Genomic DNA, 25,025 nt, shown 5'->3' with positions numbered 1-25,025 from the left:
CTTCAATTCCTCCATTACCTGTCTAGTAGTCTCTTAAATTTCACTAGCGTATCTGTCTCCACCACTGACTCAGGCAGTGCATTCCACGTACCAACCACTCTGAGTTAAAAACCTTCCTCTAATATCCCCCTTGAACTCCCCACCCCTTACCTTAAAGCCATGTCCCCTTGTATTGAGCAGTGGTGCCCTGGGGAATAGGCGCTGGCTATCCACTCTATCTATTCCTCTTATTATCTTGAACACTTCTATCATGTCTCCTCTCATCCTCCTTCTCGCCAAAGAGTAAAGCCCTAGCTCCCTTAATCTCTGATCATAATGCATACTCTCTAAACCAGGCAACATCCTGGTAAATCTCCTCTGTACCCTTTCCAATGCTTCCACATCATTCCTATAGTGAGGCGACCAGAACTGGACACAGTACTCCAAGTGTGGCCTAACCAGAGTCTTATAGAGCTGCATACTGTGAGGGGGAAGCAAAGATAGGTTTGGTGATAGGATCCTTTTGGAGATGCTGATTATGTATCAAGTAACATTTACAAATATAAGTTCCCAACAAATGACCATTTCTAACAAGGGAGATGCAAATCTCCCATCACTGATGTTCAATGTCATTGCCAATTAGACCACAAGGAGCAGAATCAAGTCATTTGGCTGATCAAATCTGGTCTGCTATTCAATCATGGTTGATTTATTTTCTCTCTCAACCCTATTCTCCGATCTTCTCATCATAATCTTTAATGTCCTTACTAATGAAGAACCTATCAACATCCACTTTAAATATACCCAATGATTTCCCCTCCACAGTCATCTGTGGCAATGAATTAGTTGCCATAGAAAAGCAGAATCCATCAAAAGATCCTCACCATGCAGGCTCACTGCTGCAATCAGGCAGAAGGTACAACAGTCTCAGGACTCACACCACCAGGTTCCAGAACAGTTACTACCCCTCAATCATCAGGCTCTTGAACTAAAGGTGCTAGCTACGCTCATTCTATTTCTGGAGTTCTCACAACCGATGGTCTCATTGCAAGGACTCTTTATCTTGTTAGTCCATGCACATCATTTATTGCTATTTATTTATATTTGCACAATTGTTGTCCGTTGATCCTGTTTACAGTTATTGTTCTATAGATTTGCTAAGTATGCCTGCAGAAAAAGAACCCCCTCAGGGTTGTATGTGGTGACATGTACAGACTCTGACAATAAATTTTACTTTGAACATGGAATTCTAGAAACTTATCATCAGAAGTCCTTGTATAGAGGCTGCACCCTCTGGTCCCACTCTCCCATTATTGGAAACATCCTCTCCACATCCACTCTTACCTAGGCCTGATGATATCCTTTAGGTTTCAATGAGATTCATCCCTCATTCTTCTAAACTCCAGCAAGTACAGACCCAGAGCCAAACGCTCCTCGTACATTAACCATTTCAGTCCCAGAATCATTCTCGCAAACCTCCTCTGTTGATTCCCCCACCAGCTACTACTTGAGGGTCACCATTGAACAGAAAATCAATGGGATGAGCCTCAGAAATACCCGTGAGCAGGTTAGAGACTGGGCATCCTGTGGAAAGTGGCTCACTTCCTGACAGCACAAGGTACTTGCACCACTTGTACTCTGGAACTCCCTGCCTAACAGCACTCTGAGGTTTTCTTTGATAGAAAGCCTACAGTGGTTGAAGATGGCACCTCACCACCACCTTTTCAAAAGCGTTAGGAGATGGACAATCCTTCCAGCAACTGCCCAGATCCCAAAATTTTTTTTTTAAAAAAATGCAATGGTTTAAAAGTGAAAACTGACATTTGTATCAATAATTTTACTCATTACAACATTAGCTAAAACATCAGAAATCTGTCAGCTGTGAAGCATCAAGGCAGAGTCCCTGTCGCCATGCCCTCTTCCAAATTTCCACCGATCCTCATCGAAATACTTAGCTGCTACTTTTCAATTCCTTATGAGGCCAAAAGTGGTAGATTTGTTGGGGGCACAGCACAGTAGCTTAGTGGTTAGCACAACACTTTACAGTACCAGTGTCCAGAGTTCGATTCCCGCCACTGTCTGTAAGGAGTTTGTACGTTCTCCCCGGGACCGTGTGGGTCTCCTCCGAGTGCTCTGGTTTCCTCCCACAGTCCAGCTGGTGGGTTAATTGGTCTTTGCACATTGCCCCTTGATTAGGCTAGGGTTAAATCGGGGGTTGCTGGGTGGTGCGGCTCGAAGGGCTGAAGGAACTATCCTGCACTGTATCTCAATCAATAAAAAAATTGTAGCCTGGAAAGGTTCATTGCAAGGCTGCAGAAATAAAGGATTCAATATATTCCCCATTCTCTTTAAGTACGGTCTGTTTCATTCACAAAGAGAGGAAGAGGGAAGTGAACAACACACATAAAACACTAGAGGAACTCAGCAAGTCAGGCATGAAGAGGAATGAACAGTCGACGTTTCAGACCGAAAGTCCTGCTGAGTTCCTTCGGCATTAGGGAAGACTTTTTTTTAAATTATTTATATTTATTACAAACAAACAAAAAAAGCACCAAAAATACAGCACATCCACAAAAACCACAACCATAACAAAATTAAATTAAATATTGAGCAGCAAAAGGGAGAAAAATATAAAGGCAAAGGTAAACACACACAGCAGAGGTGCACCGCACCAAAAAACCTCAGTCCTCACCCCATGAGAAAGTCCAATACAGGGCCCCATATCTTTTCAAAGATGTCCCCTCTGTCCTCATTATATAGTCTCAAGTCTCTCCAAATGTAGAGTATTTGCCAGTTCTCTCAGCCACAGATTGTACGTAGGCACAGAGTCCATTTTCCACATTTGCAGGATTAACTTCTTGGCAATCACCGTTCCAAATAATACAGCCACACTGCTTCCCAAAAGCCTCAGAGAAACAGTGAAAAATACTTTTCCAGTATGCATAAAGCTTACAACATGGCCAGAATGAATGTGACAAGTTACTGTTCACAGATTTACATCTATACAAACTGGTGAAACATCAGGGTAGAAACTGTGCAACTTTTCTTTGGAATAATGGAGTCTATGTATTGTTTTAAACTGTACAAGCCTGTGTCTGACTTTGACCGAATAATCATGTATACTCTTTAAGCAATCATCCCAGACAGACTGTTTAATGGTCTTCACTGCCTATACGATCACTCAAAAGCAATCTGTATGGGATAGAATTTAGAGAGCAAACTGCTTTCCACTCTAGGAGAAGGTCCACTGTTTGTCCCCTCCATAGATGTATATTCACACGAGTTGAGGAATGAGGGAGGATCTCATTGAAACCCATTGAATATTGAAAGGCCTAGATAGAGTGGACATGGAGAGGATATTTCCTGTAGTGAGGGAGTCCAGAACCAGAGGGCACAGCCTCAGAATATAAGGACGTCCCTTTAGAGCAGAGACAAAGAGGAATTTCTTTAGCCAGAGGAGACAAACCTTTGGAACTCATTGTCACAGACTGCTGGGTATATTTACCAATACCCAAGTCATTGGGTATATTTAAAGCAGAGGTTGATCGGTTCTTGATTAGTAAGTGTGTAACAGTTTATGGGGAGAAGGCAGGAGAAGGGGGTGGAGAGGGTTAATAAATCAGACATGATGGAATGGCAGAGCAGACTCGATGAGCCAAATGGTCTAACTCTACTCCGATGTCTGATACTGCCGGACCTGCTAGTGTAGCTTTGCTGTGATGCTTCACCTTATGGTACAACTGAAGTCATGTCATAGTTATAAATGATGAATGTGAGTGTCTATAGCCTTTGCATCACATTCCCTTTCCACTGTAGAGAAAAATTATGCAGATTGGAAAGGGCCTTGAGTCTGGTTAGGGTATAAAACAGTTTCAACCAGTACTTGTATGGAAGAGTTTACCCTCATTACTAACCAACAATCACTGGTGTCCATTTTCAATTCACAAAAAGGTTTTCCATTAACAGCGGCAACATGAATGCAGAGATGCACTCTATACATGGAGAGGTGGTAAATTGGATTAGACATTAGCTCAATGGAAGAAGCCAAAGAGCGGTAGTAGAGGATTGCTTCTCTGAGTGGAGGCCTGTGACCAGTGGTGTGCCACAGGGATCAGTGCTGGGTCCATTGTTATTTGTCATCTGTATCAATGATCTGGATGATAATGTGGTAAATTGGATCAGCAAATTTTGCTGATGATACAAAGATTGAGGGTGAAGTGGACAGTGAGGAAGGTTTTCAAAGCTTGCAGAGGGATCTGGACCAGCTGGAAAAATGGGCTGAAAAGTGGCAGATGGAATTTAACACAGACAAGTTTGAGGTATTGCACTTTGGAAGGACAAACCAAGGTAGAACATACAAGGTAAATGGTAGGGCACTGAGGAGTGCAGTAGAACAGAGGGATCTGGGAATACAGATACAAAATTCCCTAAAAGTGGCGTCACAGGTAGATAGGGTCGTAAAGAGAGCTTTTGGTACATTGGCCTTTTTTAATCAAAGTATTGAGTATAAGAGCTGGAATGTTATGGTGAGGTTGTATAAGGCATTGGTGAGGCCGAACTTGGAGTATTGTTTGCAGTTTTGGTCACCAAATTACAGGAAGGATATTAATAAGGTTGAAAGAGTGCAGAGAAGGTTTACAAGGATGTTGCCGGGACTTGAGAAACTCAGTTACAGAGAAAGGTTGAATAGGTTAGGACTTTATTCCCTGGAGCGTAGAAGAATGAGGGGTGATTTGATAGAGGTATATAAAATTATGACGGGTATAGATAGAGTGAATGCAAGCAGGCTTTTTCCACTGAGGCTAGGGGAGAAAAAAAAAAAAGAGGACACGTGTTAAGGGAGAAGGGGGAAAGTTTAAAGGGAACATTGGGGGGGCTTCTTCACACAGAGTGGTGGGAGTGTGGAATGAGCTGCCAGATGAAGTGGTAAATGCGGGCTCACTTTTAACATTTAAGAAAAACTCGGACAGTTACATGGATGAGAGGTGTATGGAAGGATAATGATCCGGGTGCAGGTCAATGGGACTAGGCAGAAAAATGGTTCGGCACAGCCAGGAAGGGCCAAAAGGCCTGTTTCTGTGCTGTAACGTTCTGTGGTTCTGTGCTGAGTTCCTCCAGCATTTTGTGTATATTGCTCAAGATTTCCAGCATCTGCAGAACATCGTGTGTTAAGAGTGGAGTAAAAACAACCTCATCCAAGCCGAGATGGTACTTTCACAACAACTTTAACCCAAAGTCTCAAAAATTGAGGAGAAATTCACCAGAACACAGGATGCGAAGTACCAATTACCAAGTAGTTGCAGGTTGAAGCAAAGAATTCCAAATGCACGTAATGTGTTAATGAGTTACCTACAGCAATAAAGAGGCATGCAGCCACCGTCACCTAAAGAAAAGTACTTACTTAATGTGGGCCTGGTGTCCAGATCCCTGGACCGACTTGGCTCCCCATCGCTGCTCCTTCTCAGTCAAGTCATTCTGATTAACAAGAACAGAACATTAAACATGTTAACCAACTAGATAGAAATCATCGATAAAGGAACCTAGCAAAATAACTGCAGATATAATTCACTTATAGCACCAGATGAGGTGGTCAAGGTGGGTACAGTGCAACATTTAAGAGGCATGTGGATGTGTACATGGAGGGAAGGGTTACTGGCCGAATGCAGGCAACTGGAACTAGCAGGGAGAATGCCACGGCCGGCATGCAACAGCTGGGCTGAAGGGCCTGTCTTCCTGCTGTATTATTCTATGACTCTATGCCAGGTTTGTTCCTCCTCCTCAACTCAAATTGTGAGCTGTACTGACAAAGACACAAAGTTTAACATTTCTGACATAAAATACAGAGGGAAAGTCTGGAATCAACTGCCTGTCCATTGAAAGGACCTCCCACCACCCAGAACGTGCCTGCTTCTCATTGTTACCATCTGGAAGGAAGTACAGAAGCCTGAAGGCACACACTCAGTGATTCAGGAACAGCTTCTTCCCCTCTGCCATCCGATTCCCAAATGGACATTGAACCCATGAACAATACCTCACTTCTTTTTATTATTTCTGTTTTTGCACTTAAATTTAACTATTTAATATACACATATCCAGTAATTTATTTATTTTTCTATATTATCATGTATTGCATCGTACTGCTGCCGCTAAGTTAACAAATTTCACGACATATACCAGTGATAATAAACCTGATTCTGATTCTGTAGGGGTGAACATAGAACATTACAGCACAGTACAGGCCCTTCAGCCCACAATGTTGTGCTGACCTCTTAACCTACTTTAAGATCAATCTGACCCTTCATTTTTACATCTTCCATGTGCCTATCTAACAGATTCTTAAAGGTTGCTAATGTACCTGGCTCTGCTACCACCTTGGCAAAGCGTTCCACGCCCATAACTGTGTGTAAAAAAAAACCTCTGACATCCCCCCCCCAATACATACCTGTAGTCACCTTAAGTGTTGCCCCCTTTATTGTATCAATAGATCAATGCTAATTTCTTCAGCATTGTTGTGTGCCATTTCTTATGACATGGATGACTTTGTGCCTTGTCATTTGACTTGGGTGATCATGGTCTTCCATCTGTCTACTGAGCGAGGGATTATTGCCTGTGGGGAAGAACCCCCTTCACCCCCTTCACGCTGTTGCTCTGACCATGACCATGAATGTCCTTGGCAAATTTTTCTACCGAAGTGCTTTGCCATTGCCTTCTTCTGGGCAGCGTCTTTACAAGCCTGGTGACCACAGCAATTATCAATACCCTTCAGAGATTGTCTGCCTGGCATCAGTGGTCACGTAACCAGTACTTGTCATGTGCACCAGCTGCTCGAACGACCATCCACCACCTGCTCCCGTGGCTTCATGTGACCCTGATCAGGGGGCTGAACCTCACCCAAGGTTGACTTGCAGTCTAGCAGAGGGAAGGAGTGGCTTACACCTCCGTTGTTAGAGATGTATCATCACCCTGCCATCCGAGCCTAATTTATTAGCTAGTGTGAAATAAAAAGGAACGACTGCAGGATATACCCAGAAGGAAACAAAATACATATTTAGTGCCAAAGGCTTATCACCAGGATGTTCTTTTTGATAGCAAAAAACAAGTGCTGGAAACACAACCAGTGCCTTCTAAGGGGGAGTGCAGTGTCAGTTGAGGGAGAATAACACACAGGGAAAAATAAAGTATTGAGTACAGGAGCTGGGATGTTGCTTTGAAGTTGTACAAGACATTAGTGAGGCCTAATTTGGAGCACTGTGTGTAATTCTGGTTACCTACGGACAGGAAAGATGTCAGTAAGATTGAAGGAGGGCAGGGAAACTTTGCAAGGATGTTGTCAAGACCTGAAGATGTGAGTTACAGGGAAAGGTTAATTAGGTTAAGATTTCATTCTCACAAGCACTAGAGAATAAGGGGAGATTTGAGAGAGATATAGGTAGAGTAAATGAAAGCAGACATTTTGCACTGAGGCTGTGTGAGATGAGAACTAGAGGTCATGAATTAAGGGTGAAAGGTAAAGTGTTTAAGGAGAACGGGGGGGGGGACTTCTTCATTCATTCACTCAGAGAGTGGTGAGAGTGTGGATTAAGCTTCCATTAAAAGTGATGGATGCGGGAGCGATTTCTGGGTCCGTGGTCCGGGTGCAGGTCAATGGGAATAGGCAGGATAATAGGTCACTCCAAAGGCCTGCTTCTGTGCTGTACAGTTCAGTAACTCCAAGTGTAAAGGGGTCGTTCCACCAGGAGAGAGAATAGGCTTGAAGAGCCAATTAGCCTCCTCCTACCCCATTACAATTCCATGGTTAATCATGGTAGCATAGCACAAGTGTGATATTATTACAGCTTGGGGCATTGAAGTTCAAAGTTCACTTCCAGCGTTACCCATAAGGCGACTGTACGCCCTCCCGGTGAAACGCATGGGTATTCCCTGGGCGCTCCAGGTTCTTCCCACAGTCCAAAGACGTACCGGGTTGGTTAATTGGTCTTTGTAAATTGTGCTGTGATTAGGTTAGTGTTAAATCCGGGTTGCTCAGCAGCATGGCTTGAAGGGCCGGGAGGGCCTATTCTGCAATGTACCATGAAATTTTTTTTTAAAAAAGTATCTGTCTCAAGACGTGCTTCAGGAGATTGTGGCTCCAGGCTTGCTTCTCACCACCTCGAGGCAGCGCTGCAGTGCAAGAGGTGCAGATGCTCAGATGCCTCACCCATCCCCTCGGCTACAAGGGAAAGGCCTGCCTGCAGCACTTGAAAGGAAGGCGGCGGGGGCGGGGTCTAGTTACTGAGTTCTGAACCACTGATTCAAACGTGAGCTCAAATACAAAGGGGCCAGGGAATTTAGACTCAAATATGACAGAAGCTGGATGACTACAAAACCATCAGGTTTTTGGGAAATCCCAACTCATTAATACCCTCCAAGGAATGAACAATGACCATCTGCACCCAAATCTGCTCTGTTCTCAATGTGGTTCACCACCTACTGCCATCAACAGGTGGTCTGGTGAGTAATTACAGATGGACAACAAACAAAGATAAACTTTGTTTGTCACATGTCCATCGAAACACACAGTGACATGTTCCATTTGCATCAAATCAACTCAGTGAGGATTGTGTTGTCGCTACACTTTCTGGCACCAAAATAATGTGCAACTCACTAACCTTAATCCATACATTTTTGAAATGAGAGAGGAAACCCGCAAAGACACAGGGAAAACGTACAAATTCCTTGCAGGCAGTGACAGGAGCTGAACCCTGATCCTACAGCCAGTGCTGTGTAGGACATATTCTGGAATTATGGTATATAGCAAATATTAATTTCAATAGCAACCAGTCCTCAGACCTGAATGTGGATTGTAGATTGAATTTAAAATGCAGCCCTGAACACTGGTGTTCTTGGAGCTGCAGACTGGGGTGGATTAGAAATAAAGAAACGCTCCATTTGACCTGAGATGTCTGCATATGCATGAATGCAGCCCAGAGTCAGTGGGGATTAAGTCATTTTGGGTGTGTGGAGTGCTGGTGTGAAGATCAAGGGGTTTGAAAATTATATGAAATTCAAAGGAAGCATTGTAGATACATTGTAACTTTAGAATTGTCCTGCTGTTACCTTTGATCTCTAGCATATAAAAATGTTATGTAATATTGGTTCAGGGAGGCCTCATCTTCCAGTATGATTCCTGCTTGCTTGACTGAATGAAAACTTCTATGTCAGCGTCGGTGTCTCTCCGCTGATCTCGTTCACAGTTACACCACGCTGCAAAGCATTGTGCAAACTGTTAAATTATTGTGCCAGCTTGTCACCACGTTTACGTAGCATCGTAAGAGATACTGATAAAATTGACTCCAGTGTCCCAGTCATTAAACAGGCTGTAGATCTGAGGGGTTTGGTTCTATTCCTTTCAGAGGGGGTTTAATATCCGGAACGTGCTGCCAGAGGTATTGGTGCAATCAGGTACAATTCCTACATTTAAGAGGGGTTTAGACACAAAGGAGTTAAATGGGCAAGGTACATAGAAGGATGCAGTCTTCACAAGGGCAAACAATGGACTAAAAGGATGGGATGAGCATGATGGGCTAAAGGGCCAGCTTCTGATTTTGTACGTGCTACTCCACATTCCCAGCAGCTGCAGAATCTTTTGTGGTTTATGTTTGATTAACTGGTACATTTCCCCACAGCAACAAAACTGCGAGAGCAAATTGTAGGGAAGATGCAACACAGCAGCGCTTAGAGCTAAACGCCGCTTAGCCCCAGTGATCCAGTTCAATCCCGACTTCGGGCACTTTACATACGGAGTCAAAAATCAGAAGCAGGCTCAGCATCGATGTCTTATATGGTGTGAAATTTGTTGCTTTGTGGAATATTCTCCCGGTAATTGCACAAGTTTCCCCTGGCTGCCCTTGTCTCCCCCACCCCCAGATGCTCCAGTCTCTGCCCCCACCCCCAGATACTCCAGTCTCCCCTACCCCCCCCCCCATTGGTGCTTCTTTCTCCTCCTATATTACACAGATGTAGGTTGGCAGATAAAATGGCCACTGTGAATTGCACCTACTGGATTTGGTTTACTATTGTCACATGAGGTGGAAAGCTCACCCTGCGTACTGTTCAGACAGATCATAATCAATACAGAGTGCATGAAGCTAGAATAAGGTAAAACAACATCAATACACAGTAAAGTGTAAACACTACCAAGAAAGTACAGTGCAGATAAACAATGAAGTGCAAGATCGTAACGAGGTAGATCAGGAGGCCGGGAGTCCACCATTTTATCATTCAGGAGGTCCTTCCCTACAATTTGCTCCTCAAGAATGGGGTAGAAACTGCCCTTGTGATATGCGCTTTCAGGCTTTTGTATCTTCTTCCCGATTGGGGGGCGGGGGGGCGGGAAGAGACAATGTCCGTGGTGGGTGGGGTCTTCAATTATGCTGGCTGCTTTACTGAGGCAGGGAAAAGTATAGACAGAGTCCACAGAGGGAGGCCAGACCCTGTGATGTGCTGTTTTGGCAAATGGCAGAATCAGGGAGATGTTGGGAATGTTGAAATTAGTGTAATGGGTGCTTGATGGTGAGTGGAGGGAGGCATTTTCCTGCTGTACAACTCAACAACCCATTGGCTTCATTGGCAGCTCTGGAATGTACCAGGAGTTTGAAAGCCAGTATACAAAAACCAATCCAAGTTGTGACGAGAAACCCAAAGAAATCTTACCACAAAGTCAGGGTCAGTGTCCCAATCATCACCATCATCCGAGGCTGTGACGGAAATAGTCCGACCGGCAGCTGCTTTCCACATCTGGAAGAGATATTGACATCAGTGACAACCCAATGCCAACCAAGCAGAATAAATATTTGCATTTGTCTAGCAACTGTCACATCACTTCAGTCACCCAAAAGTATTTTATGGCCAATGAAGCCCTTTTTGGAACGCCGGCATGTTAAAAAGGCAGACATTAAACTGCACCCTAGCACAACCTCATCAACATAAATACAAGATTGAAGTGATATCATGTTCTTTACAGGTAATGTGCCAAGGATAAAGAGAGTGGGGGTTAACATAGCTCTAGCAACAAGGCTTTAATTCCGCCCCCACCTGAGAGACGTTTCTACGTTCACCCCGTGACCACGAGTTTTCTCCGGGGGTTCCAGTTTCCTCCCACGTTTCAAGGACCTACGGATTAGGATTAACAAATTGTGGGCATACTATGTTGGCACTGGAACCATGGCAACACATGCAGGCTGCCCCCAGCACATCCTCAGATTGGCACAAATGTCATACTTCACATGTGACAAATAAAGCTAATCTAACATTGGCTAGAAGATCCAAAATAACTCCCAGTTTACTGCATTAATGGATAAAAACTTACAAACAAAATGCAGGAGCTTAAATGCAAAATATTTCAAAATACATTAATTATCAAATCACGTATAATTTGTACAACCTTGAGATTCGTCTCCTTATAGGCAGCACCTAAACAAGAAACCCGAAAGACTCCATTAAAAAGACTAACTCTGTGCACCGGATGTACAGAGAGAGAGAAAAAAAACAAACAAGAAAAGCAAGCAACAGCATTCCAAACAAAAGAGAGTCCATAGACACAAAGCCCAGACCAGGCCCACGGCCTCAGCTAATCATATAGAGGAGCAAAAAATGGTGCTCACAGATGCGAAACCCGGAGCAGGCCTATAGCCTCATCACAGTCCATCAGACCGCAGAGTAAACCAGAGCTCGCAGACAGGAAACCAAGAGCAGGCCTATAGCCACACCACAGAGTAAAAACCAGAGCTCGCAGACAGGAAACCCAGAGCAGGCCACAGCATCAGCCCCAGTGCTGCGGAGAGCAGAGTAAACGCCCCGGAGGAACAAGCAGAACCGGCTCAACCCTTGCCTCTGGTCCCGATACCCGACCTTTTCAATCCATCCAGCCCAGCATTGAAACTGTCCACACACCGGGTCATCCTTTGTACTAGCACCTGGACCCTGTCACTTCAACACACTCTGGGCCTAGATCTGAGGGGGATCTTCTTCACTCAGAGGGCAAAGCAAGTGTGGAACGAGCTGCCAGCAGACGTGGTGAACGTGGGTTCAACTGCAACACTTGAGAAGTTTGGATAAGGTCAATGGATGAGGGAGGTATGGTTCATCAGTTCAGAATGGATGGGCCGAAGGGTCTGTTTCTGTGTTGTAGTGCTCTATGGCTCTGTGCAAGGAAAACCGAAAATGCTGGAAATACCCTGCAGATCAGGCAGCATCCATGGAAAGAGAAACAATCACATTTCAAAGTCCAAAGTAAACTTGTTATCAAAGTACATACACGTCACCATATATAACCCTGAGATTCATTGTCTTTCAGGCATTCACAGCAAATCCAAAAACCAGAATAGAATCAAAGACCACACTCAATCAACCAACAAACCGCAAATACAAGAAATAATAGTAATAAATAAGCAATAAATATCAAGAACACAAAGATGAAGAGTCCTTGAAAGGGAGTCCACAGGTTGTGGGAACAGTTCAGTGATGGGGCAAGTGAAAATGAGTGAAGTTATCGCCACTTATTCAAGAGCCTGATGGCTGAGGGATAATAACTGATCTTGAACGTGGTGATGTGAGTCCCAAGGTGGCTACCATCAGGAAGACGGTACAGAATCGAGAAGAGAGCATGGCCTGGGTGGTAGGGTTTCCTGACGACGGATGCTGCTTTCCCTCCCTCCCCCTACACACATGCTGCTTCACTCACTGATTTCTTCCAGCAGATTGTTCATTGCAAGTTTTAATTGAATCAAGTATGCTTAAACTGCCAGTGAGAGCCTCTGATGAGCTTTAGAGCGACTGGGCTGCACTCAAGACAGGACTGGCCACACTGCTTCAGTCCACTGCCTTCCAATCCACAACCCCCTTACTTCTAATCACCACCTTGTGCACTCACCTACGTTATAAAAGAAGAGGGTGAGGGTTAGGGAAGAAAGTATTAAAACTGAAGCCTGTGAAATTTATTTATTTTATTTAGGGATAGAGTAGGCCTTTGCAACACGATGAGCACATGCCACCCAAATACCCCCAAGTGACCAATTAACCTACTAACCCGCATGTTTTCAGAATGTGGGAGGAAACCAGAGCACCTGGGGGAAGTAAACAGTCAAGGGGAGAATTTACAACCTCCTTACAGACAGCAGCGGGAATTGAACCAGCGTCACTGGCCAATGTTTCCTCCAATTATTTTTTTCAGCTGAGCTGACCCATCATTGCTCTGGGCAGGGAATTTTTACATGGCCTGAAAACAGCAAGATACTTTAAATGTTTTTTTTTGTAATATGCATACTATAATGTTTAGAATGAAAATTTAAAAATCACACTTTTGATTTTAGTTATTAATTGAACAGTCTAACGAAATGCAGTACAAAAGAAAATCTTTCCCGTTCTGTAAACTTTTTTCTAGCTGCGCCCAATTCCAGCCCCACAGCCACACAGGCCATGTGCACACGAGCCTTTCAGTCACTGCACGGCTGTGCACTCACGCAGATTAGAAGGAAGAGTGTCACTGGCACTGTAAAGCATTATGCTACGGTGCAGGAGATAAAACAAAGGCAGTATTTACAGTAGCAGAGGTCAATAAAAGGCACTGTTGTAGGTTAAGGATTCAGTCGTTGGAGTTGAGGTGCATCGTTTCTATTGAAGGAGAGCACCTTCATTATACTTGATCGTTGTCAGAGCAGCTTACACACCATGGCCTGTTGGGCCACAGCCAGTGCTGGAAAATGGAATGATTCCAAATCACTTTAGATTGTGGCTAGAACAGGTAGTGAACAGAAGGGCCAACTGCACAACAAATCCATGCATTTCTAGCTGCACATTCTACCCAAATTCCTGATGCTCTTAGTTAAAGTTCATTGTCATTCAACCATAACTGTATACACCTAAACGAACCAGCGTTCCCCCAGACTCAATGTACAAAACACAGTACCTACGGTCACATAGTTATGATAATATATACAGTCCCAAAATAATATTAGCACGAGAATATTAGAATCCTCCCCACAGAAACAAAAATTGATCATTTCTTCAGACATGAAAATACTGGAATAGGTGTCCTAAAATTTGCTATATTAAAATCAGAATCAAATTTACTATCACTGGCATAGGTCATGAAATTTGCTGCAAAGCAGCAGCAGAACATCGATAAAACGATGTAAATTACAGTTAGTATATATATTTTAAAAATAAATTAAATAGTGCAAAAGAGAGAAAAAAGTGAGGTAGTGTTCATGGTAAATCTGAGTAGGCCTCAAAGCAACAGTGGAGCACTTTTGAAGCCTTATTCACTGTGAGAAACACAGCAACCACTTTGCTTATATCAAACTCTCACAAAAATAAACTCTTCAGCTGCTGGTTGAAGTCCACTGGCCAGAAGCCCAGCTGATCTCCTCTGTGATACAGAAGTAGGGCTGCAAAACAGATTATGTCAACCCTGAAGGCAGATGGATCCTTGGCTTAAGAATATAACATTAGGTACAGGAGAAAGAATAAGACACCTGGCCCCTTTAGCCAAGTCACCACACTTCAACGTAAGTGCCGTTTTGATACATTATCTCTATACTAAATGTGGTGGGGTGGAGATACACCTTTATCAAAGGAAGTGCAAGGCTCTCCTTCCCTCTGCTGGACTGCAGGTCACCCTTGGATAAGGTGCAGCACTTGCTCAGCCCCACACCCTGACCGATCTGGGTCACGTGAAGCCATGGGAGCCGTGGTAAATGGTCGTATGAACAGCTGGTGCATATGTCAAGTCCTAGTTATGTGACCACCAACGCCAGGCAGACAATCTCGGAAGAGCATTGATAATGGCTGGAGTCACCCGTCTTGTAAAGACACTGCCAAGAAGAAGGCAATGGCCAACCACTTCTGTAGAAAAATTTGCCAAGAACAATCATGGTCAAGACTGTGATTGTCTACATCATACGACATAGCAGATAATGATGATGGTGGTGATCTCCATATCCCTTGATTTTGTATAACATTTAGACAGTGAACATGGTTATCAAAAATTAGAGGGGCATCTTGACCAGGCAGTGGAGCTGAATATTGGAAAATTGCTTACAATTCAGATAAGAGCAAACTGTTACATTTTGGGAAGTCAAACCAAGGTAGGACATACAGGCCGAATGATCGGACCCTGGGGGAGTGTTGTGACCAAAGGGATCTAGGAGTGCCAATGCACAGTTTTCTGAAGGTGGCACAGGTAGACAGGGCGAAGAAGGCATTTGGCATGTTGGTCTTCATCAGTCAAGGAGTTAGGACATGATGCTTCAGTTGTACGTTGCTGAGATCGCACGTGTGGTATTGTGCACTGCTTTGGTCATCTTTTTATAGGATAGACATAATTAAACTGGAGTGAGGGCAGAGAAGATCTACAACGATCCTGCCAGGACACAGAGGCATGAGTTATGGGGAGAGGTTGGACAGGCCTTGAAATTTAGGAGACGGAGAGATGAGAAATGTATCATGAGGGGTATAGATAGGGTGAACGCAAAGCCTTTTTTCCAAGGAAAGGGGCGCTAAAAACTATAAGTTTACCGTGAGAGGTGAAAGATTTAAGAAAGACCTGAGGGGCAACTTCTTCACACAGAAGGTGGTCGGTATACAGAATGAGCTGCTGGAGACGGGCACAATAACAATATTTAAACGACATTTGAATAAGTACATAGACAGGAATACAAGGGTACATGGAGCAAGCATGGGCAAATGGGACTAGCTTGATGGGCAGTATGGCTGGCATGGACGAATTGAGTCAAAGGGACTGTTCCTTGACTCTAAATCTAGCCATCCGTGACTTGAATGAACTCAATGACTGAATGTCCACAGCCCTCTCAGAGAACATCAACGATCCATGAGCCTCCTAGTGAATACATTTCTCCTTACGAATCTTGAATAACCCATCCTAATCTACTCCTTGTACACTGTGTGGCCAGGTACTGCTCTAACTCCATTGACAAGTTTGCAGATGATACCACCATAGTGGACTGTATCTCAGATAATAATGAGTCAGAGTACAGGAAGGAGATAGAGAGCTTAGTGACATTGTGGCATGACAACAACCTTTCCCTTGATGTCAACAAAATGAAAGAGCTGGTCATTGTCTTCAGGAAGGGGAGCAGTGCACATACTCCCATTTATATCAACAGTGTTGACATTAACAGCTTCATCCTAGAAGAGATCATCATTAGCCTGTCCAGGTCTAACCACGTAGATTCTACAGCCAAGAAAACTTATTACACCTCCACTTCCTCATGTCCCTGTTGAACCTCACAAATTTTTAATTGATGCACCATAGATGGCATCCTACTTCAATGCCTAACAGCTTGGCATAGCAACTGCACTGTATGTGATGCGGGAAACTGCAGAGTTGTGGAAACTGCACATCACTTAAACCAGCCTTCCCTCTTATGGACTCTGCCTAGACCTCTCGCTGCCTCAGTACAATAGCCAGCATCATCAAAGACCCCAACCAACCCAGATATCGTCTCTTCTCCCCTCTCTCATCAGGCAGAAGATACAAAAGTATTAAGGGATGGACCACAAGGCTCAAGGACAGCATCGACCCCACTGTTAACTGGATCAGCAAATTTGCGAATGACAGCAAGCTTGGAGGTGTAATGGACAGTGAGGAAAGCTATCATGGCTTGCAGAGGGATCTACATCAGGTGGGAAAATGGGCTGAAAAATGGCAGAAGGAACTTAATGCAGACAAGTGCAAGGTATTGCACTTCAGTAGGACCAACCAGGGTAGGCCCTACACAGTGAATGGTAGGGCACTGGGGAGTGTGATAGAACAAAGCGATCTGGGAATACAGGTCCACAAATCATTGAAAGTGGCATCACAGGTAGATAGGGTGGTGGAAAAAGCTTTTGGCACATTGCCCTTCATAAATCAGTGTATTGAGTACAGAAAATGGCATGTTATGTTGAAATTGTACAGGACATTGGTGAAGCCCAATTTGGAATATTATGTGCAACTTTGGTCACCTACCTACAGGAAAAAATGTAAATAAGTTTGAAGGACTACAGAAAATTCACAAAGGTGTTGCTGGCTCTGAAGGACCTGAGTTATAACAGAAAATTGAACAGATTAGGACTTTATTCCTTAAAACAGAGAAGATTGAGAGGAGATTTAATAGAGGTATACAAAATTAGATAGAGTAAATGCAAGCAGGCTTTTTCCACTGAGGTTGGGTGGGACTACAACCAGAGGTCATGAATTAAGGGTGATAAGTAAAAAGTTTAAGGGGAACATAAAGGGAAACTTCTTCCCTCAGAGTGTGGAATGAGGTACTAGCACAAGTGGTGCATGCAAGCTCGATTTCAATGTTTAAGAGAAGTTTGGAGAGGTACATGGGTAGTAGGGGTATGGAGGGTCATGGTCCTGGTCCTGGTACAGGTCGATGGGAGTAGGCAGCTTAAATAGTTTCACACGGACTAGACAGGCCAAAAGGCCAGTTTCTGCGCTATACTTCTCTATGACTCTGTGTCATAAGACTACTAACTAGTCCCCTGGTATGTTAAAATGGACTCCTGCCCTCACAATCAACCTCTTTAAGACCTTGCAGTTTTTAATTTTCCACCTACACTTTCTCTGTAGCTTTTACACCTTATTCAAAGTTCAAAGTAAATTTATTATCAAAGTACATACATGTCACCATATACAACCTGGAGATCCATTTTCTTGTGGGCATACTTAATAAATCCATAATAGAATAATAACCATAAACAAAATCAATGAAATACCGCACTAACGTGGGTATTCAACAGGTGTGCAAAAGACAATAAACTGCAAATACAAAAAGAAATAAATGATGATAATAAATAAGCAATAAATATCGAGAACCTGAGTTTTAGAGTCCTTGACAGTGAGTCTATAGGTTGGGGGAACAGTTCACTGATGGGGCATGTGAAGTTGAGTAAATTTATCCCATTGGTTCAAAAGCTCGATGGTTGAGGGGTAATAATTTTTCCAAAACCTGGTGGCGTGGGTCCTGAGGTTTCTGTACCTTCTTCCTGATGGCAGCAGCAAGAAAACAACATGTCCTGGGTAACTGGGTTCCCTGATGATGGATACTGTTTTTCTGTGACAGCGATTTGTGTAAATGTGCTCAATGGTGTTGGGGGGAGGGGGCTTTACCCACAAGACATAGGTGCAGAATTAGGCCATTTGGCCTATTGAGTCTGCTCCACCATTCAATCATGGCTTATTCTTTCTCGCCCTCCTCAGTCCCACTCCGCGACTCCCCCCCCCCCCCATAACTTTGATGCCATGTCCAATCAAGAACCCATCAATCTCTGCCTTAAATACACCCAATGACCTGGCCTCCACAGCAGCCTGTGGTACTAAATTCCACAAATTCACTACCCATGATGGACTGGGCCATATCCAGCACTTTTGGTAGGATTTTCCATTCAAGAGCATTGGTGTCTCCATACCAGGATGTATTGTTACTGCTTTACCTTTTTCTACATCAATGCACAGTGCAATGATCTGAACTGCATGAACAGTATGCAAGACAAAGTTTTCACTGTATCTCAGTGCATGGGACAATAATAAACCCATTCCATCTTCAACTGCTACCACTGGTTCTAGATTCCTCAGGCAGAGGACACACACTCCACTGCACTCACCCTGCACAAAATCCTGCTTCATTATCAGAGCAGAATCACTGACAATACAGTGCTCCCTTACATTTCTGGGCACCGGAACATCAGCCGTTATCTTTGCGCTCAGGCCTCTGGAACAGCGGCTAAACGCACAATCGCTTGACTCAGTGATGAGAAAGCTGACAACTGAGCCATGGTTAACAGAGCAGAAATCCTCATTTTTAAATTAGCAGCTTCGATCCAAGATTGCCCATTTGCCATTTTAATTTATCACCGCCCCTGTGGAGTGGCGTTCATTTTGAAGGAGATATTTCACTTTTCCCAGTAATAGTCATTAATTTGGTAATCACCTTCCATCAGCGGATCTGGTGTTGCACTCCTGGCCAGGTTCCAGGCATATCTTGGAAGATTACATTTCAGATATTGTTCCTTCCCTTCACTGAGTGGCCTTGCCAGTAAAGAATTCCCACAAAATCCACAATTACGGACATTTTATTTAAACGTAAGTATCAGCACAGTAGCATAACGGTTCACACATCGCTTTACAGCGCCAATAGGAGTTGAATTCCTACCACTGTCTGGAAAAAGCTCGTACGCTCTCCCCATGACCATGTAGGGGTGGGTTCAGAATCAGAATCGTGTTCAATATCACCGGCATATCTCCTGAAATTTGTTACTTTTGCAGCAGCAGTACAATGAAATACATAATAATAAAGGGAAAAACACTGAATTAATGAGTATATTAGTTAAATTAAATAAGTAATGCAAAAAAAATTTAGGAAGGAGTGAGGTAGAGTATGGGTTCAATATCCGGTTGGCAGAGGGAAAGAAGCTTTGTGAGGTTATCCACTTTGGTGGTAAGAACAGGAAGGCAGATTACTATCTAAACGGTGTCAAGTTAGGAAAAGGGGAAGTACAACGAGATCTAGGTGCTCTTGTACATCAGTCACTGAAAGCAGGCATGCAGGTACAGCAGAAAGCTAGTGGCATGCTGGCCTTCATAACAAGGGGAATTGAGTTTAGGAGCAAAGAGGTCCTTCTGCAGCTGTACAGGGCCCTGGTGAGACCACACCTGGAGTGCTGTGTGCAGTTTTGGTCTCCAAATTTGAGGAAGGACATTCTTGCTATTGAGGGAGTGCAGCATAGGTTCACAAAGTTAATTCCCAAGATGGCGGGACAGTCATATGTTGAACGATTGGAGCAACTGGGCTTGTACACACTGAAATTTAGAAGGACAAGCGAGGATCTGATTGAGACATATAAGACTATTAAGGGATTGGACACGCTGGAGGCAGGAAGCATGTTCCCACTGATGGGTGAGTCCAGAACCTGAGGCCACAGTTTAAGGATAAGGGGTAGGCCGTTTAGAACGGAGTTGAGGAAAAACTTTTTCACCCAGAGAGTGGTGGATATATGGAATGCTCTGCCCCAGAAGGCAGTGGAGGCCAAGTCCCTGGATGCTTTCAAGAAAGAGATGGCTAGAGCTCTTAAAGATAGCGGAATCAAAGGTTATGGGGATAAGGCAGGAACTGGATACTGATTGTGGATGATCAGCCATGATCACAGTGAATGGCGGTGCTGGGTCGAAGGGCCGATTGGCCTACTCCTGCACCTATTGTCCATTGTCTGGGTGCTCTGGATTCCAAAGACACAAGGGTTAGGGTTATTGAGCTGTGGGCATGCTACGTTGGCACCAGAAGCATGGCAACACTTGCGGGCTGCCCACAGCACAATCTTCTGATTGAATTAACGCTCACAACACATTTCACTGTACATTTCAATGCACGTGACAAATAAAACTAATCTTATCTCCTCTTAGGGCGTGCAGTAGTCAGGTCTGGAGTGGCAGGCCTTGGTGAATAAGTTTGCAGTTAGTCATTCTGGCAAGTCGTTGGATCAGGAAGGCAGCACTGAAGTGTGTGGCTGCCTCCCACAGTGAAGAACTCACAGAAAATACTAACAGGCAAATTCTTCAGTGTGGGTGTCATCTGAAGCTTTACTGAATCACAGAACTTAGGCTCACTGCAGGAAGGCTTGGACTCTGTGCAAGATTGGCAAAGAGCTGCAGGCTTTAGAAAGTCTTGGAAAGGTTAAAATTACGGATACCGGAAAACTGAATCAAATACAGAGTGCTAAAAATGCTTAGCAGATCAGGCAGCATCTATGGAGACAGAAAGAATACTGTATACTAATCAGCTAAATGAACCACTGTTGGGACCAATTTAGAGTCTATATCCACATTAAGGCCTCCAAGAAGACCACAACCTTGTCGTGGCTTGGAGGCTTCAATGATCTGGAGAGCTATGTTGTCTGGAGTCAGGGTTTTATGGTTTGGCTCTTGGTAGGGTCACCACACAGGTCAAAGGGTAGAGGCCAGACTAAGAGTGGTCCACCGATCCTCCGGGTTTGGGGGTTCAGGTCAGGGCCATCGACCCGAACTGGCAAAACAAAATTGTTACGGAAACAGCAATGAAGAATCTCTTTACATCTGATTGACGGTATTCCTCAGGATCCGCCTGAGACCTGCATGACTGACAAAAGTGAAAAGGTACTGATACAATGAAGAAAGCCCTGAACACCACCAGAGATGGAGGAGCTTCATCGCTGCCCTAATTGCCAGCGGCATAATGGAATTGAGGAGCTTGTGGATATAGACCATAGCTTCACCATTAACCACAGCCTGCCAGACTTCTCTGGAATAAGAATGCTCAAAATGCCTCTGACTTTCCTGAGGATTCCATCTTGTCGTTTCCCCTTTTTCAACCAGAATGAGAACAATAAATGTGCGTTAAGCTTCAGAGGGGTGGGGGGGGGGGGGGGAAAGAGGTGAAGACTGCAAAAGGTTGTCCGGTTGTCACACATGCTGTTGGTGCTGTCTGAAAGAGGGCAATCACAGTCTGTAGGGGTTGTAATAGAGCAGTGTTTCCCAACTTTTTTTTTTAAAAAAAAACACCACTGACCCCCTCCATTATGCAAAGGGCCCATGGACCCCAGGTTGGGAACCCCTCAATAGAGGAAGGAACAAGAAGATAAGTAAAAATCTACTGTATGCTGGAATTGAGAGATACAGAACATAACAGCAACTAAAAATCTGAAATAAAAGACTGCTGGAAATACTCAGGTCTGCACCATCTGTAAATTGTGGAAGAGTTCAAGATGGACGGGTTTCCCTTTTAGAATTTGCAACGTCTTACGACAAACCGAAAGCAATTCAATGCCTAGCTAACATCGACCAGTATCAATGATAGTGGCTGTTCATTACTTCACTGTTAGTGGCATTTGCTGTGGGCAAATTGCTTGAAATGGTGACCAGACTTCAGTAGGACCTCACTGCTTGCAGAGTGGTTTGGTGAACATGGAACAGAAGCAGGAACATAACTCTTGAAAACTGTTCAACACCCTGGCTCATCCTGGGCATCCAACTCACCTGCAAGTCCAATTCCCAGAGTGTCCAAAATCCCAGAAACCTCAGAACTGAATGTACTCAAAGGCAGAATTATTTATGTTCAACTCCTAATAAATAGGGGAGGGGAAAGAACCACAGATCTGCCTGCAAAACTTGTCTTTTATTTATTCCCACTGACAAAGCTCTGATGGCAAAATACGTCAACTGTATTTTTAAAGTTTTGTTCTGTGCTAAGACAGGCAGTGTACATAGACCATCTGACTAAACACATGTCTCAGGATTAAAGATTGTTTATTGCCAATCTTCAGAACATGAATGTAAAGGAGAACGAAATGATTGTTACTCCAGATCTGATGTAGCATCCGACAACTTATGCTACACCTGTCTGTGGGCACAAGAGAAACAGCAGAGAGTAACATGGATGGGATGATGGGAATAAAACTGATAAAAATAAAGGACAATTTTGCTTATTAATAATAATTTAGTTGCAATTTATTATAGAAAAAAATCAGAGGTATTTGCCTAAAGATTTTATAAATAACCAAAAGTACCTGATTCTATTTATCAACTAAATGAATACCCTGAACAGAACAAAATATACAACTGAGGAATTCAAGAACTGAATATAGTCAATCATTGAGCCCCCTATAATCCCTGAGGGAAAGAATTCTAACTTTTTTTTTTTAAAATGTTCAGTTTTTAATCCCAAGTTTGATACAGTGTTTGACATCTCCAGGCCTGTACTTGCTGGAGTTTAGAAGAATGAGGTGGGATCTCATTGAAACCTAGATCAAGCAGACAGGGCGAAGATGTTTTCCTACAGTGGGGGAGCCTCAGAATACAAAAACAACCCTTTAGAACGGAGATGAGGAGGAATTTTTTTTTTTAGCCAGAGGGTGGTCAATCTGTGGAATTTATTGCCACAGACAGCTGTGGAGGCCAAGTCCTTTGGCATAGTTAAAGCTGAGGTTGTTAGGTTCTTGATTAGCAAGGGAATCAAAAGTTACAGAGAGGAGACAGGAGATTGGGCTTGACAGGGCTAATAAAATCAGCCATGATGGAATGGCAGAGCGGGCTCCTTTTTCTTAATTCTGCTCCTGGTCAAGTGTGCACCCTCGATCTGGACTCCCCAGCTACAGGTGCAGCTTCATGACAGCAACCCTCTCAAAATTTTGAGATCATCCCAAAACAGTTTCTACAGATAAGTATACAGATAGACGACATATGCCTGTGATATTAAACCTGATTCTACATCCTAGTTTTAACCAAGTTTTCATTAATGCAGCCTACATTTCAAACACAAGAAAATAAGTTTTAAATCTAACATTCAGCATTGTACTTTTCTATTTCCTGGTTACTCTTCTTTGTTTCTCAATCATCTGGTCAGAAAGTAGCCCAAAACGTCCTACTAATAAAAGCTGTAGCTAATGTTTTTCTCCTTAAAGCTCCCAAATGCAGCTATTTATTTCAAAGGACATATAACTCATTATTGGGAATGATCTAATCTCTGCAGTAACAGTGATGCACTCAATACTCTGAAAACCACATTACAACAAAGTATTCTTCCTGCATTGGGGATACTATTAACACTCCTATGGATGGTCTCAAGCCTGGTTGTTTGTGAAAGGAGGAGGTTTGAGCATTGGACTAGCAAACTCATCCCACAAAAGCCCAGAGCTATAGAAACACCAACAGAGGCTCCAAAGACCTCATCAGAATCTGGTTTAATATCACACACGTCGTGAAATTTGTTAACTTTATGGCAGCAGAATAATGAAATCCATGATAAATAAATAGAGGAAAAAACTGAATTATAGCAAGTATGTAGTTAGGTTAAAACAAGCAGCGCAAAAAAAAAAAACAGAAATAAGAAAGTAGTGAGGTAGTGTTTGTGGATTCAATGTCCATTTAGAAATGGGATGGCAGAGGGGAAGAAGCTGTTCCTGAATCACTGAATCCTTGGGAGGGGAAGGATCTTCACCTGGAAGATGCATAAAGTTGTCTCGTAAAAGCAGAAGCCAGAGGCAGATCAACTTTCAGTCCAGGACAGAGGACTCCGACCAGCTGCCCGCGTACGGGTGATGGGCTTAAGAAGAATTAGAGGTACTATTGCCCAGATGATATCTTAAGTCAAAGCATCTCTCCCTTGCCCAACCCACTTTCCCAAATGCACTGGAAAGATTCCAAGGAACTAGTCTGAATGGTGGAGGAGTCATATCCATCACAGCCACAGCAATCTCTTTTTATCATCAAGGAACTCCCACCATCCAAGCTATGCTCTCTTCTGCGACAAGGAAGGAGGTACAGGAGCCACAGGTCCCACACCACCAGGTTCAGAAACAGTTATTACCCTTCAACCATCAGGCTCCTGAACCAACGTGGATAACTTTACTCACCTCAACACTGAACTGATTCCACAATCTACTTTCAAGGACTCTACAGCACATGTTCTCTGTTTTTTAAATTTATTAGTACAGTTTGTCTTTTTGCACATTGGTTGTTTGTCAGTCTTTGTGTGGAGTTTTACATCGATTCTATTGTATTTCTCGTTTTACTGAATCCCAACAAGAAAACGAATCTCAGGGTAGTATATGGTGACATCCAAATACCTAGATAATAAATGTACGTTAAAACCTTGACATTCAGGTTATCCACTTATTAGCTCGCTCCCTGTTCCTTGCGTGAAATGACTGTACACTAACAATCTGTCTCGTTTCCTCAGACCAGACCATTAGTTATTGAACACTGAATGAAAGACGCTCTATAAATAAACTTCTCTCTCCTGAAGGCCACAAAGTATCCATGTCTCCGGAGGGGGAAGAACATTCAGTCAAAAACAAATGAACACCTTTCGCAATCCTGTAAAACGCAATTATCCGTCAGTAAAGTAAATCTAAAGTGAACTGGAAAACAAAACCGCCAGGATCCGCAGTGCCTGGCGGACCGTGTTGGGTTCTGTGTTTAGGCGGCCTTCTGCGTCCCCAGCAGGGCTGACCATATTTTAAGAAGTCCC

The 25,025-nt window shown here is 43.6% G+C and overlaps 1 protein-coding gene across 3 annotated transcripts in view; it reads right to left on the bottom strand.

Annotated features, from left to right (window-relative positions):
- The window catches only part of cttn (cortactin), a 93,738-nt gene that overhangs the window by 68,040 nt on the left and 673 nt on the right, over positions 1 to 25,025 (bottom strand). For all 3 annotated transcript variants that reach the window (XM_072272781.1, XM_072272782.1, XM_072272780.1), the window contains exons 2-3: positions 10,672 to 10,755; positions 5,381 to 5,454 (exon numbers count right to left, since the gene is read on the bottom strand). In XM_072272781.1, coding sequence (XP_072128882.1) covers positions 5,381 to 5,454; positions 10,672 to 10,755 — 158 coding nt within the window. The remainder of the gene's footprint in view (positions 1 to 5,380; positions 5,455 to 10,671; positions 10,756 to 25,025) is intronic.

Source organism: Mobula birostris, chromosome 11, assembly GCF_030028105.1.
Source record: "Mobula birostris isolate sMobBir1 chromosome 11, sMobBir1.hap1, whole genome shotgun sequence".
In the NCBI taxonomy this organism is placed as follows: Eukaryota; Metazoa; Chordata; class Chondrichthyes; order Myliobatiformes; family Myliobatidae; genus Mobula; species Mobula birostris.
This window is presented reverse-complemented; position numbering and strand designations above follow the sequence as displayed.